Raw genomic sequence first — 16,023 nt, 5'->3', positions numbered from 1 at the left:
AATATTTGAAAAAAACACAATAGTTAGCCCTATATTGTTGTTGCCAAAATTAATGAGAAAAAATATATTTTTATATAATAATTAATTATTTACTAAATGCTAGGATATAGATAGTCTTTGAATCTTTCAATTTGAAGAGGTGCATTTACAATTCCCACTTCTCAATACCATATTTAAGATGTACAATTATTTTGTATTTTTAATGCTAAAAAATTTCAATATTAATTGTAAACCACAATTGGCATAGCCGAAATTAGGGTTTGTATATTAATAAATTTTACACATCTAATTATAATTTTCGAAATTAGGGTTTAGATAGTTATTTTCTTTGAATATGAAGAGGTGCATTTAATATTTAACATATATTCAATATTTAATTGTTCAAACTAATTATTAGTGTAGGCCCTAATTATGCAAATGAATTAAATTTTCCAATTCTCAATACCATATTTATAATATTTGAAAGAAAAAAACACAGTAATTAGCCCTATATTTTTGTAGCCGAAATTAATGATTACAATACAGAAAGTGTTTGTAAACAATTATACAAAAGACATCACTAATCATATTGATTTTTTTTCTTCTTCTTCTTCTAATGACCATTTTTCTTTGTAGTGGACTTTGGCTGCATAGGAAAATTCCTTGAATCATGTCCAACCTCACCACAATACTTGTAATGTAATAGCGATTTTTTGGGTTTTCTCTTCTTTGCACCTCTAGAGAATGATTTCGACAAACTGGCTGTAGTTGGTCTGCCTTTTGTATTTTTTATTTGAGAGTCCAAAATATTATTAGGAAATACTCCTTCATCATTTTGAGGATGTTTTAACTCTTCATCTGGTGGCATTTTTTCCAATTCTGCATTCAACTTTGATATAACTTTCATAGCCTTTTGAAATGCTTCTTGCGATCTTGTAGCAAGGTACGGCGTGATAGTAGTTTGTGTCGTTACACCACCATACCTAGAATTTTCAATAACTTCAGGATGAGGACACTTTCTTTCATTACCTTGAGTTAGCAGTTGAACTTCTTTAGCATCTTTTAGCCAACGTCTATTTACCAAACAAATTGGCAAACTTCTTCTCTCCAAATTCTTCATTGAAATAAAAATATGTCTACATGGAATTCCTTTTGTCTCAAGAAAATAGCAATCACATCGCACATCATCCCCATCGTTGGAGATTAACACTTTGCGCTTTAATCTAGATCAATATATTTTTTCACCAAACAAAGAGTGTAACCTAGTATCTTATCATCCTTTAGGACAATGTAATTATCGCCATGCCGTATCTCCTTTCTTATCCTTGTAAAAATTTCCCTTGTGAAAATTGAAGAAATTTCATCCTCCACACACGACATAGTTGTCTGGTTCAAAAATGGTTCAGTCAAATTAGTTTTGTAGTGTTCTTTCATCTCGTTGTAACGTAACATAGATAAAGCATGGTCAAAGTGTCGTATAAACATCCACAATGGTATTTTATTTTGCAAATCTCTTTTCAAGAATGCATTCATAGATTCGCATCTACCGGTAGCAGTAGCTCCACCAAAATAAATACCACAAAGAATAGTATCGATCCACTGCTTTCTTGTGCCATATTGTGCTTCCACCCATGCATTTCCTGTCAATCTATATTTATTCACAGTCACTTTCCAATTATCCTCCCATTCTTCCTCCTTGTAATACCTATATTTTTGTAAAAAAGAAAAATATAAATGTTTTCATATTATAATTGAGAGAATAAGATAAAACGCCATTTAATGTATTACCTGAAAATAAAAATTTTCAATTCTTGATGGAATGCTATATTGTGTACATGGTGCATTGCATTTTTTAGTATGTGCCACGAGCAAATACGATGTGGAACACCAGGCATAATATTATCCAATTCTTTGTTCATTGCTTTGCAACCGTCCGTCAAAACTGCTGACGGCATCTTACCACCCATGCACTCTAAATTGTTTCCAATACCCAATCATATGTGGTCGAAGTCTCATTATCAAGAAGTGCAGCTCCAAACACACACGTTTTGTCATGATTATTAGACCCAAGTAGTATTACTAATGGCTTCCCTTACCTGTTGAACAAAAAATTAATATGATATTTGAAATTTTACTAAGAAATTGATATAAGTTTAAAAAAAAAATTAAAAATACCTATTGGTTTTGTAAGTAGAATCAAAAGCCAAACAATCACCAAATAATTGGTAATCAACCTGGGAAGTCCCGTCAGACCAGAATAAATTTGTCAATCTATTTTCTTTATCTACATCATACTTGTAGAAAAACATGTTGTCCGGCCCCTTTTTTGCTTCGAGATAACCCATTGCTGTGGACGTGTCACAATCACCCCAAGTTGAATATTTTTTTAAAGATTCCCTTGTACAAGTCATCTTTGATACATCCCACATTTTCCCAACCATCATGAACTTCTACCATGTAATTCCAAATTTGGGATGTCTTAATTCCGGCTCTCTTCATTGACATAGCTTGTTCCCTCATCTCGTCCCTAAATATTCTATGAGATCTAAGAAATGGTTTTTCACGAAAGAAGGCCAACTTATGGTTGTGGTGGTTATTAAAACACTTAGTAATCCAGCGGTTAGTTTCCCTATTTAAATTTATTCTAAAGTCTGCAATGCAACCCATTCTTGTTAGAAAAAATAATGAACAGTTCCAACGTACACTAGTAAACCAATACTACCTCTAGGGTCTCAAATAGTTGTCATGCGGAGTAAGATAGAGTAGTGAATTAAGAAGGGTATCTGATCCTGAAAAAATACTACAAGATAACATTGCACTAAGACATAGTAGTGAATTTAGAAGGGTATGCGATCCCGAAAAATTATTACTAGACAACATTGCAATAAGCAGACCTAATTATGTCAAAATGAACCGTTCCAAAGTACACTAGTAAACAAATACTACCGCTAGGGTCTCATATAGTTATCATTCTGAGTAAGATAGAGTAGTGAATTTAGATGGCGATCCGATCCCGAAAAAATACTTCTAGATAACATTGCACTAAGACATAGTAGTGAATTTAGAAGGGCATCCGATCCCAAATAATTATTACTAGATAACATTGCACTAAGAAGTCCTAATTATGACATAATGAACCGTTCCAGCGTACACTAGTAAACCAATACTACTGCTAGGGTCTCATATAGTTGTCATTCTGAGTAAGATAGAGTAGTGAATTTAGAAGGGGATTCGATCATGAAAAAATACTATTAGATAAAATTGTACTAAAATATAGTAGTGAATTTAGAAGGGCATCCGATCCCGGAAAATTATTACTAGATAACATTGAACTAAGCAGACCTAATTATGACATAATGAACCGTTCAACGTACACTAGGAAACCAATACTACCTCTAGGGTCTCATATAGTTGTCATGCTGAGTAAGTTAGAATAGTGTGTTTAGAAAGGGATCCGATCTCGGAAAAATATTTCTAGATAACATTGCTCTAAGACATAGTAGTGAATTTAGAAGGGCATCCGATCCTGAATTTTTTTTCCTAGAAAACATTGCACTAAGCAGACCTAATTATGACATAATGAACCGTTCCAACATACACTAGTAAGCCAATACTACCGCTAGGGTCTCATATAAATGTCGTTCTGGGTAAGATAGAGTAGAGAATTTAGAAGGGGATCCAATCCCGAAGAAATACTACTAGATAACATTGTACTAAGATATAGTTGTGAATTTAGAAGGGCATCCGATCCTGAAAAATTATTACTAGATTACATTGCACTAAGCAGACCTATTTATTACATAATGAACCGTTCCAACGTACACTAGTAAACCAATACTACCACTATATTCTTAGATAGTTTTCATGCTGAGTATGATAGAGTAGTGAATTTAGAAGGGGATCCGATCGCGAAAAAATACTACTAGATAACATTGCACTAAGATATTGTAGTGAATTTAGAAGGGGATCCGATCCCGAAAAATTATTACTAGATAACATTGCACTAAGCAGACCTAATTATGACATAATGAATCGTTCCAACGTACACTAGTAAACCAATACTACTGCTAGGGTCTCATATAGTTGTCTTGCTGAGTAAGATAGAGTAGTGAATTTAGAAAGGGATCCGATCCTGAAAAAATACTACTATATAACATTGCACTAAAATATAGTAGTGAATTTAGAATGGCATCCGATCCCGAAAAATTATTACTAGATAACATTGCACTAAGAAGACCTAATTATGACATAATGAACCGATCAAACGTACACTAGTAAACCAATACTACCGCTAGGGTCTCATATAGTTGTCATTTTGAGTAAGATAGAGTAGTGAATTTAGAAGAGGATCCGATCCTGAAAATATTCTACTAGATAACATTGCCCTAAGATATAGTAGTGAATTTAGAAGGGGATTTGATCCTGAAAAATTATTACTTGATAACATTGCACTAAGCAGATCTAATTATGACATAATGAATTGTTCCAATGTACACTAGTAAACCAATACTACCGCTAGGGTCTCATATAGTTGTCATGCTTAGTAAGATAGAGTAGTGAATTTAGAAGGGGATTCGATCTCGAAAAAATACTACTAGATAACATTGTACTAAGATATAGTTGTGAATTTAGAAGGGCATCCGATCGTGAAAAATTATTACTAGATAACATTGCTCTAAGCAGACCTAATTATGACATATTGAACCGTTCCAACTATAGGAAAATCTCATTGCAGGATCTTTATTTATTTTCATGCAATTTACATATTATCAAACAAACTTGCAAATTTCTAGAACATGCTCCTATGAAATTGATACAAATACAGAGTAAAGTATAAACTTACATTACGTAGCGGAACTGGAACAACTCCATCCTTCAATCTCTCTAACCCTTGATTTCTTTATGTAGCAGAGTATTATCAAGAGATTGAACAAGATCATCAACTCAGTCCTCCTCACCAAGCCTTTGATCAACCTAGAACTAGTGTGGGCTGGTTCTCAACATATGAGATAGCGATCTTGCAGAGAAGAAGAAGAGAGAGTGGCCAAGAAATTTTGGACTGTCTAGGTTTTCACTTACCAATCAACTGAAACTCACTTCCTTTATGAAAACCCTAGATATCATATTCTTTATATAGGCAACTTAATGGGATTTATTTAAATTTAAATTAATTAAAAATAATAAACAAAAATAAAAGCCTTGGGCTGCCATAAATGGACTTGCGCTCAATCTCTTTGTTTTTAATTTAAATCCCAACTGGGCCTAAATTCAAAACCTTTTATTTATTTATTTTTAATTAATTAATTAAATCCTTATTCAAATTAACTAATTATAATTTGAAACTTGATTTAATATTATTTATTTATATTGATACCAATTTATCAATATTAATAAATTTACCCAAAGATTCTCTTTTATTCTCTAAATCTCATATCTATGTAAATTTTTTCAAAATTGACCTCGTCAACTTTAAAAATCCTAATTGATAATTAAATCAATTAATTAAGACATTCTAGATGGTTTACTCAAAGGTGATGCGGGGACCATAGATCCATGAAATCAAGCTCCAACAAGTTACCGTGAATTTATTTACGAATAATTTCACTACCTTATTAATTCTTTGTGACTCCACCATAGACTCGGAATTGAACTCTTGAATTCATAGAACGTATTTTCAAAACCATAAATACGTTATCCATAGTTATAACCATTACAATCAGTCAATCCTCCATCGATGACTTACTAATGAGCTAGGTGCAAATTACCGTTTTACCCCTCATCAGTATTTTATCCTTAACTTCCACTAAGTTCCTAATAAATGGTATTTCCATGAACTTAATCACAGAAATGAGATCTCAATCATTTAACCTTTTGAACAAAGCAATTAAGGAAATCATCTTTTCACTTCTCATACAGAAGTTATAGATTTCGTATCTATGAATAATACTCCCACTCAATTACACTAATAAATCTCCAAGATGTAAATATGGGCTAGACCGTAGGGTAAGCTGGTAACGAACAAGTCAAAAGATTTAAATAATATAATTAGCAGAATATTATCACTCAGAATTAAGATCGACTTAACATATGGTCAACGTTGTGACATTGATTAGATTTGATAACAACGATACTTATTTATCAATCAATAATCAATATCGGTCCTAGTCCGATGTAACTAAATACATCCGATCTTATCTACTTGGTCGATGCCTTGGACAAGACATCACACCATGAATGTGTAAGTAGATCATATCGTAAATTGCCTAATCAGTGAAAATCCAATGCACTGATCTAATCATAGGACTCGTTCTATTGAACATATAAGTACAACTATATTCCACTGTGACCAAGTCACTATAATTGTAACTATCCAAATGTTCGGGATTTTATAAATGTTTGTATTATTTCTATAATCATGTAATAAAACAAGCAGGCAACACAATTGTCAAACTAAATGATTTCTACTACTTTTATTGATAATATGAAATCATGCTACATGTCCGGCATGGTTTTATAAGGGCATAAAACCCAACACACATGTACACTAGTAAACAAATACTACCGCGAAGGTCTCATATAGTTGTCATTCTGAGTAAGATAGAGTAGAGAATTTAGAAGGGGATCCGATCCCGAAAATATACTACTAGTTAACATTGCACTAAGATATAGTAGTGAATTTAGAAGGGGATCCAATCCCGAAAAATTATTACAAGAAAACATTGCACTAAGCAGACCTAATTATGACATAATGAATCATTCCAACATACACTAGTAAACCAATACTACCACTAGGGTCTCATATAGTTGTCATTCTGAGTAAGATAGAGTAGTGAATTTAGAAGGAGATCCGATCCCGAAAAAAATACTACTAGATAACATTGCATTAAGATATATTAGTGAATTTAGAAGGGGATCCGATCCTGAAAAATTATTACTAGATAACATTGCACTAAGCAAACCTAATTATGACATAATGAATCGTTGCAACGTACACTAGTAAACCAATACTACCGCTAGGGTCTCATATAGTTGTCATGCTGAGTAAGATAGAGTAGTGAATTTAGAAGGGGATCCGATCCCGAAAAAATAGTACTAGATAACATTGCACTAAGACATAGTAGTGAATTTAGAAGGGCATCCGATACCAAAAAATTATTACTAGATAACATTTCACTAAGCAGACCTAATTATGACATAATGAACCGTTCAAACGTACACTAGTAAACCAATACTATCGCTAGGGTCTCATATAGTTGTCATTCTGAGTAAGATAGAGTAGTGAATTTAGAAGGAGATCCGATCCCGAAAAAATACTACTAGATAACATTGCACTAAGATATAGTAGTGAATTTAGAAGGGCATCCGATCCCGAAAAATTATTACTAGATAACATTGCACTAAGCAAACCTAATTATGACATAATGAACCGTTCCAACTTACACTAGTAAACCAATACTATCGCTAGGGTCTCATATAGTTGTCATTTTGAGTAAGATAGAGTAGTGAATTTAGAAGGGGATCCGATCCCGAAAAAATACTACTAGATAACATTGCACTAAGATATAGTAGTGAATTAAGAAGGGGATTCGATCCTGAAAATTATTACTAGATAACATTGCACTAAGCAGATCTAATTACTACATGATGAGTTGTTACATCGTTAACTAGTCACCGAGATAACCTATACTATATGTAATAATATACAATGCATTATGTTTTTTTCAACTTGTGCTTACATTTTTCTAATTTTTTTCTTTTTCATTTTTTAAACAATACTTATAAATAATAATTTTTTGAAATATTTAAATAAATACAATTAAAATATATATATATATATATAAACTTGTTAAAATAAGAGGCTTTTTGATAAAGAAAAGACATTATTTTTTAAAAATAATGATGAAAATAATATAAAATAAGCTTTTTGAAATTAACAAAAAAAAAAAAAGAAATTAAAGAATGTCAATAATTTTTTTTGAGAAAATGTGTTAGAAATGAATATAAAATTAAGTTTTGTTTAATTAATGGAGTGTCTTTATATATTATTGGAGTGCAAATATAATGTCTCTAATATACAAATATATATTTTTTATTTTGAAACAATAAACAAATTTTAATTTTAAGAATTTCAATTAAGGTTTTTTTTTTAATTTTAATTTCGTTTTGTATTATTAAAATAATTCTCATTATTAATAAAATCAAATCAATACTATAATTTAATGATTTATTAAATTCTCAAAAAAATTTTAGTTTAAGATAAGAATTAATTAAATTTGTAAATATCTACCAATAATAAAATTATACAGTTTCACCTTATCAAATTTTTATTTAATTTCATTTTTTTAAAATTCATTAAATCAAAAATTTGTGGTAGTTGTATTAAATGTCTTAAATTATTATTGATATTTTCTATTTATTTTTTTTAATGCATTTAATTGGTCAAATTTGTAATTAAAATTATAGCGGCTGAAATTAATGGGTGATTTTTATTAAAAATTTAATATTAAATTATAAAAATTGGTAGTAGCCGAAATTAATTGATAAATGATTCAAAAAGACAATATTAAATTAAATGTTGCTACATGATTGCTAATTACATTTGGGAAGTAACAACATATTAATTATTTATTCATTAAATTAAGAAAGTGTGGTTCTTGTATTAAATGACATAGTTTAATATTGTTATTATTTTTTCGGTTTTTTAATTTTTTTTTGTTTTTTGTTAAATGCATTTAATTTGTGAAATTGCTTATTAAAAAATAGGTGGCCGAAATTAATGGGTGTCTTTTATAAAATAGAAATAATATTTAATTAATGTGAATGCATAATTAGTGTTTACATTGGGAAGTTACCACATATTAATTATTTATTCTTTCAATAATATTTATTATTTATTTTAAAGAAATCCAAAATATTTTATTAAGAATGTGAAAGGTTGCATTGTTTCTTCATAACACACACTATAAATATATTACCATATAACCTAAACCGATTGTCCTATTTTTTTAAAAAAAAAATCAAGTTTTACAAACATTCAACTACCATGTCTATCATCAACATATCAGATTCAACCTATTCAAAGAATGAAGATAAATCTTCACCCTTTGATTCTAAAGATGATGAAGTAAATTCTCCATTGAAGAAGATCAAGGTTGAGAAGTTTGACAATGATGCAAAGTCTCAATTGAAGAATATCAAGACTGAGAAGTTTAGCGGAGGTGAGAAAGATGTGAATCCACTTGATGTTCAACTAGAGTACAATCCAAATGTAATATATTTCAATATTATGTTCCAAAAATTTAATGAAAATATCAGTCGTCTACTTGAATTGAAGAACAACATGGATGAATATGTTCGAGAGATGACAAGATGCACTTTTGCGATGCAAACTCTGCATGAATCAGTGGCCAACTATTTTGATGCAGAGAGGAAAAAGAACGAGGTGTGGGAGAAATATTTGAAGGAGAAGGAGAAGAATATGACAAAGAAGAATGGCAATTTCTATAATGCTTCAAGTTTTTTTTTTTTTTTAAAATTTATTGTTTCTATGTGTTTCCTTAGGTCTTACTATAATATTTTTATTCTATTATGTTTTAATTTTTTTTATGGACACTTTCTTATTAGGATTTGTTATGAAAAGAAACTTTTATTTCTTTTTGGGTCTTCAGATAAAATTGTTGACGCCATTTTTCGTCAACAGTGAAAGAAGAGCACAAAAACAATAATCAGTAATGGCCAATAAAAATATGAGAATACAAACGAGATTTTTTACGTGGTTCAGCAGTTAAATCTGCCTAGTCCACGAGTCTTTGTTATTAAACTTGAGATGATCTCTGAAAATTCTCCAAGGATGAATTCTCCAGAGTTTTCCCTCAAGATCACAAAAATTCGGTCTCTTTACAATGGTGCATGACCTCTCTATTTATAGAGAGGATTTCAGAATACTATCCCACATATTTCGGGAAGTTATTTTGTATATGCAAATAAATTAAATGGCATTAAAAAGCCTACAATCCGATATACAAGGAAATGTCCCCTGAAGATCAGGGGGTGTATAACTGAACAAATAATATCCCTTGATTATAGGGTATTTATAGTAATAAATGTGGACCGCGTCTCTTATAGATGATTCACTAGGATATTCAAAGTTATTATCCTATATCACCAAGGCCCCCATTCACCCAGGTTTCTTATTGACTTTCGAGCTAGAGCATCTTCCCGAGGCTATATGACTTTGAGCTCATACGCGCGTTAGGCTCGGAGCCCTGATACGAGGCCATCCCGAGAATAGATGTACTTCGGGGTCTATCTTTCGAGCTTGTGTGGATTTCGAGGCTATCATCTTCGAGGTAGTCTCTTCTTCGTAGGCTCGATGCTTAGATTTTGGTCATTTTCCAGACTTTAGGAGTTCATTCATTATGAGTCCAGCTTTCGAGGTCACAATTCTCATGGCTCGAAATCTGGGTGTAACATCTTGCCCCCTCAAAAGTATTTGTTCGAATCCTAAGAGAAGGAAACTTTGGAACTATTTTCCTCGGGAACCGTACCGTCACACACTTAAAAATGGACACGTGTCAGTTGGGTATTGCCCATTCAGGGCACTCGAGTACCTTGGAAATCTGCCCACGATCGTTCGTCTGCCACCTTTCTGGTACCATCATATCATTAATCCCTATCCGTTGGATTTTGCAAGGGTTTTGTTAAATGATTCAGATTCATCCCCTTTTACCATCTATATATAAGACCCCACTCATCATCTTCCTTTTATTTTTCGCTCATCAGAAGAAAGAAAAGAAGCAAAACAAGGAACTTTTCTTGAGAACTTCTTGCTTGTGCATGTTTTCTCAGCCGAAGAAACAGAGGACCGCCAGTTTGTTCGAGACCGTGAGCTCATACCTGCAGCCTCTCCTTCAATCGATGATTTTTCTGCAATCGTCATTGTGTAAGTATTTGATTGTCTTTTTATTTTCCTTTATGCCAGTTTCTGTCCATATTGTTCATGTTATTTCTGGGAATGCGTTGATACATTTTCTTAGTATGATACGCTAGGAAACTTTTGACCGATAGATTTTCACGTTTAAGTCTCCATACTAGGTTTAAGTTATCGGTTCCAAATCTAGTTTTGGTGTAGAACAAGGTATCTTTTTTCTGGGTTTCAAAATTTTAAAAGACATATCTTGGACACCAAGATATCGGGTATAAAACCTTGGTTTTAAAGAACGCACGATACCCAAGATTACCTTTTCTGAATAACCACCACCCTTTTCCCCTAATTTTCGGGATTTTCAAAAAAAATTGTCCACTTTCCTCCTATTTCTCGTGGAGTACACGTTCTGACTCTCAATCGGAGTCTTAGTTTCGAGCTCGCTGCATTCTTAAGCATTCTTTGAGCTTATCCTGTCAAGCTCGTAATTCTTGAACCCTTGCATGCATGTCCCTCACCATTTTTTCTTTCTCGTTAGATGTCACAGAATCTGGAAAGACGGTGGGGGTCGTTGCTGGCAATCCCTTACTCACCAAAAACCCCGAGCCCAGAATCGCTGTTTGCTCGGAATCAACGTCTAATTCGCGAGTACGATCTCACGCGTGAACAGGAGGAGATTCGAGCTCATTATTGCTGCCAAATTGACGAGGTTATAGAGAGGAAGAGGAGAATCCTTCGGGAGGCTCTTTATCCAGAACCTGATTCTGGTCCCAAGCTGATTCCCCTCGATCCTAAATTAAAAGTGACCGTTGCTTATAGCCCGGGAGAGCTCCAATTCTCGCTCATGGGGGAGCCTTCTACCTCGCAACCAAGGAGGGAGTTCTTCGAAGCCGAGCACTACTGGAGCTCGATTACATCACTAGGCCAGATAACTGATATCCTGGCTTTTCATGGTCTTAGGCTGTCAAGCACCCTAAGGTGTCGAGCTCCTACTCCCAGTGAGCGAAACTGCCGCGCCTCGGGAGATGGAAATCCCAAGTTGAGATATGCGGCCTGGAGCCAAGAGCATATGAAGGCAGGAGCATTACTGCCTTTGAAGTCGTTTTTCAAGGACTTCACGGACTTTGTTGGGCTGGCTACATTCCAGCTCAACACCAATTCTTACAGGGTTCTGTCTACCCTGAGGTCGCTGTACCACGAGCTGAAGTGGGAAGGACCTTCTCCAAAAGAGATTTTATACCTCTTCTATCTGAAAAGCAACCCCTCCCGAGCTTGGGGAGGAGACGGCTTTTACTTTCTTTCGAGCTACCCCAAAGAGAAAAAGGTGTTTGAGGATCTTCCTAATCATCCGCCTGACTTTAAAAAAGCCTTCTTCTGGACATATGGCTTGTCCCCGTCTCGATGTTACTCATTCAGACGGATTCGTAAGTACTCCAACCTTCTTTACCTCTATGTTCGAGCTTTTATTTGTAGGTTCGTACTTAGTTGCAATGTGTCTTATTTCCAGCCAATTTTCACCGTCCCACTCCCGACGATGCCATGAAGGAGCATAGAGAGACTCTGCTCCAACTCCCTTACGGCCGGGGGTCTCTCTCATACCTCTTACATGAGAGTAAGCTTCGAGCTTGCAGGCTTTTCGGAGATAGCCAGTCCACCTCAGGCTGGTCCAATAAAAAGTATGATCGTTGGGAGCAGGTGCCTTTGCCCACAGGCATCCTCCCTCCAAGGAGAGAGGTGAGGCCTCCACCTCCAGCTCGCCGAAGGAGTCCGCCATCGGGGAATGAGGCTAATGATGAAGCCTCGAGCTTAGACTCAGATGAAGAAGGTAAAGTCATCCTTAGCTCGAGAATGTGGTCCCCCACCTTATTAAAATACAAACCCGATAGGTTAGTTTTATGCCCGGATGATAGGGACCACTTCTACATATGGACTTGGGTAGACGATTGAGTTCATAGGTTTGATAGTTGGCTCGGGAAGTATGACACCATGTACAGTCTAAACGAGGTGTGGGACGGGATAGCCGTCCAATATGGGACCAATGATTATAGGGACCTTTCGAGGTTGACATCCACCTATAGGGAAGGTACTTCCCCCGCCTCTTCTGAAGATGGGGGAATTTCATGGTCCCCGAGCTCGAGCTCGGGGGAGAGTTCCAGTTAGGTTTCTTCTATCATTACTCTGTATATCTATTCTATCTTTTTGTTATGATTCACATTGTGGCATGACTGTGCAGGCAAAATGGACTCCGACCTTGACAACATCATCGAGAGTGGTGGCGCCAAAAGGAGCAAGCGTCCCCAGGAGGTCCGAGAAAACCCCTCCTCCCCCGGCTCCGCCTATTACGAGCTCTGTCGCGACGCCGACTTCGCAGGTCAGGACTTCCACCGTGGTGCCGACATCGCAGGTTGGTGCCTCCATTATAGCCGAGCCTCAACTTCCTGTAGTGGTCTAGCCAACTCTTGGTCCACCTCCCAGAAAGCCTTCAGCTTCTCGAGCTCAGAAGCTGTCAGTTTCTACTCACGTCGAGGAGTATGCAATTGAAAACGCGGCTGGATCCCATGGGTCTATGCTGTGTTCAGATGTCATGTCCCGAGTTGGCCAAACCTTCAGCAGTCTCGAAGCTCCTCAATGGCAATACTTGAACAATGCCCGAGATTACACTGCCCTCTATGAGAAGAGTATCGAGCTCGCTGCCGCGGTAAGTTTTCTTCTACTTCTTAGTTATATTTACACAGTCCTGGTGTTAATGACGATTTTTTCTTTTGTCAGTCTCTTGCCTTTACTGCCCAGCTTAACTATAGGCTGAACAACGAGATTCATTCGAGCAAGTCTTATGCTCAGGAGGCGAAGGATCTTCAACTCAAAGCGAGTGACGATCTGAAGGCAGCAAATGAAAAGCTCGAGGTAGGAGCCGAGGGGCTTAAGGCTAAAGCGTCTGAGCTTGAGAAGCTGAATACTAGGCTCGCGGAGCTCGAGAAAGAGAATGCCAGGCTCGCGGAGCTTGAGAAGGAGAACGCTCGGCTCCAAGAGGCTAACAAAAAGCTCGAAGAAGGCCAGGCCGCTACCTTTGATATAATTGAGGGTGAAAAGGCTCTCCTCCTTGCTGAGTATAAAGAGAAGAAGGACCAGGCGGTTGATTCGGCCATGTACAGAATGTGGGCCAACAACGAAGACCTCGATACTAGTTTCTTAAGTCCTCATGAGGCGAAGCTTCTGGATAAGTGGAATACTCGGCTCGAGGCGGAAGAGGCTGCTTGGGAGGCCACCTCCGAAGGTGCTGAGGAGGATAGTCATGCTATTCTTCCTGAGGGGTCCGGTGCTGCTGATGCTGAGAAGGCCAAGGAGACTCCTCCTTCTTGAATCTGATCTCGGGGAAATCTTATCTTGGGGCTGCGTCCCCTTATTTTTGTAGTTACTTTAACTTATGCCCGTAGGGCTGATACAATTTCTTTTTATATTAATACGTATGCTTTACATTTCTTGGCTCGAAATATTTTGCACATTTTGTATTAATGAATCATTTATGTTTATTTATTCATACAAACATAGTTTGGATTTTAGGCTCGAAACCCAACGCATTCGTGCATCGCTTGCTCGAATTATCCGCTTCCGATCTCGTTATTTATCAAGGTCGGATATTACTTAAACCATGAACCCGAAAGCAATTGTATGGTATGTAATGCGAATGGTTTAGTTATATCTTATTGCTTAGTTACTTTTTCTTGTCCTCGGTTATTTCTCCGAGGTTATGAGCTCAAAACTATTTTCCTTTAAGATATTCCAGCCTCGATCTCAACTTATCTCGAAGTAGGTTTAAGTTCCCACTTGTCGTCGATTAGTTTTAGCTGGTTTGCTCCAAACCTATTAAGTTCGTGTTTGGTTTGTAATTTACACTTACATTTTTAACCTAGTTCGCACATTTGGTTATACCCAAATGTTTTATCTTTTGATAATTTGGTTACGTCCAAACTATCTAAGCTCGCGCATCTGGTTATATCCAAACACTTGTATGTTTTTGATAATTCGGTTACGTCCAAACTATCTAAGCTCGCGCATCTGGTTATATCCAAACACTTGTATGTTTTTGATAACTCGGTTACGTCCAAACTATCTAAGCTCGCGCATCTGGTTATATCCAAACACTTGTATGTATTTCGTGTATGTTATTTTATTTTTTAAGCTGATGGTATGTATACCAATGATGCCCCCTTAATATCCTATGAGTGTGACCATAGGTTATTAAATTAAGAGAGATTGCAAAAATAAAAAGAGACATAACATATTGAACGAAATAGATCTTTATTTGATGGAACTTAAAAGCAGACAAATTAATACAGATAGAAAAATCATGGTTACAGGCAACACTTTTCCTATATTATTGGTAGTATGGTCTAAGGTGTTCGCCATTCCATGCTCGCGGTACCAGGCTCCCATCCAATCTCGCTAGCTTGTAAACATCGGACCAGATGATTGACTCGATCTGGTATGGTCCTTCCCAATTTGGCCCGAGCAAACCAGCTGCTGGATCTCGTGTTGCCAAAAATACGCGTCTCAACACTAGATCTCCCACACCGAACTTTCGATCTCGCACCCTCTTGTTGAAATACCTGGTAGCTCGTTGCTGGTAGGCAGCGTTCCTCAACTGAGCCTCGTTTCTCTTTTCTTCGATCAAGTCTAAGGTTTCTTCGAGCTGAGAGTGGTTTGAGTTTTGGTCGTAAATCTGAGTTCAGATTGTTGGAATTTTGACCTCGATAGGCAACATTGCCTCGCAACCGTATGCTAGAGAGAACGGGGTATGCCCTGTTGACGTTTGAGCTGTGGTCCTATAACCCCATAGGACTTGGGACAATTCTTCGGGCCATCGTCCCTTTGCCTCCTCCAACTTTTTCTTTAGTGAACTCTTGAGAGTTTTGTTTACAGCCTCGACCTGACCATTCGCCTGAGGATGAGCTACTGATGAGAAACTCTTTATTATTCCGTTCTTTTCACAAAAGTTGGTAAACAAGTCGCAATCGAACTGGGTTCCGTTGTCGGATACAATCTTCCTCAGCATCCCATATCAACATACGATATTTTTTACTACGAAGTCAAGGACCTTTTTGGAAGTTATTGTTGCCAAT

At 36.0% G+C, this 16,023-nt stretch overlaps 1 protein-coding gene across 1 annotated transcript; it reads right to left on the bottom strand.

The window, feature by feature from the left end:
- Nucleotides 1-592: 592 nt before the first annotated feature.
- LOC133779540 (protein FAR1-RELATED SEQUENCE 5-like) lies at nucleotides 593-1,934 on the bottom strand. The gene is made up of 3 exons (XM_062219493.1): nucleotides 1,768-1,934; nucleotides 1,286-1,684; nucleotides 593-1,202 (listed from the first exon to the last, which is right to left on the bottom strand). The coding sequence occupies exons 1-3, from the start codon at nucleotides 1,932-1,934 to the stop codon at nucleotides 593-595; spliced, it is 1,176 nt and encodes a 391-aa protein (XP_062075477.1).
- Nucleotides 1,935-16,023: the final 14,089 nt, after the last annotated feature.

The sequence above is a fragment of the Humulus lupulus genome, chromosome 5, assembly GCF_963169125.1.
Source record: "Humulus lupulus chromosome 5, drHumLupu1.1, whole genome shotgun sequence".
NCBI classification, from domain to species: Eukaryota; Viridiplantae; Streptophyta; class Magnoliopsida; order Rosales; family Cannabaceae; genus Humulus; species Humulus lupulus.
The sequence above is the reverse complement of the archived record's forward strand: the minus strand, read 5'-3'. Positions and strand labels throughout refer to the sequence as shown.

Coding starts and splice junctions, on each gene's coding strand:
- LOC133779540 (XM_062219493.1), bottom strand. CDS start 1,934: ATGCCGTCAGCAGTTTTGACGGACGGTTGCAAAGCAATGAACAAAGAA. Junction 1,685..1,767: donor TTGAAAATTTTTATTTTCAG/GTAATACATTAA, acceptor ACAAAAATATAG/GTATTACAAGGAGGAAGAAT. Junction 1,203..1,285: donor AGGATAAGAAAGGAGATACG/GCATGGCGATAA, acceptor ATATTGATCTAG/ATTAAAGCGCAAAGTGTTAA.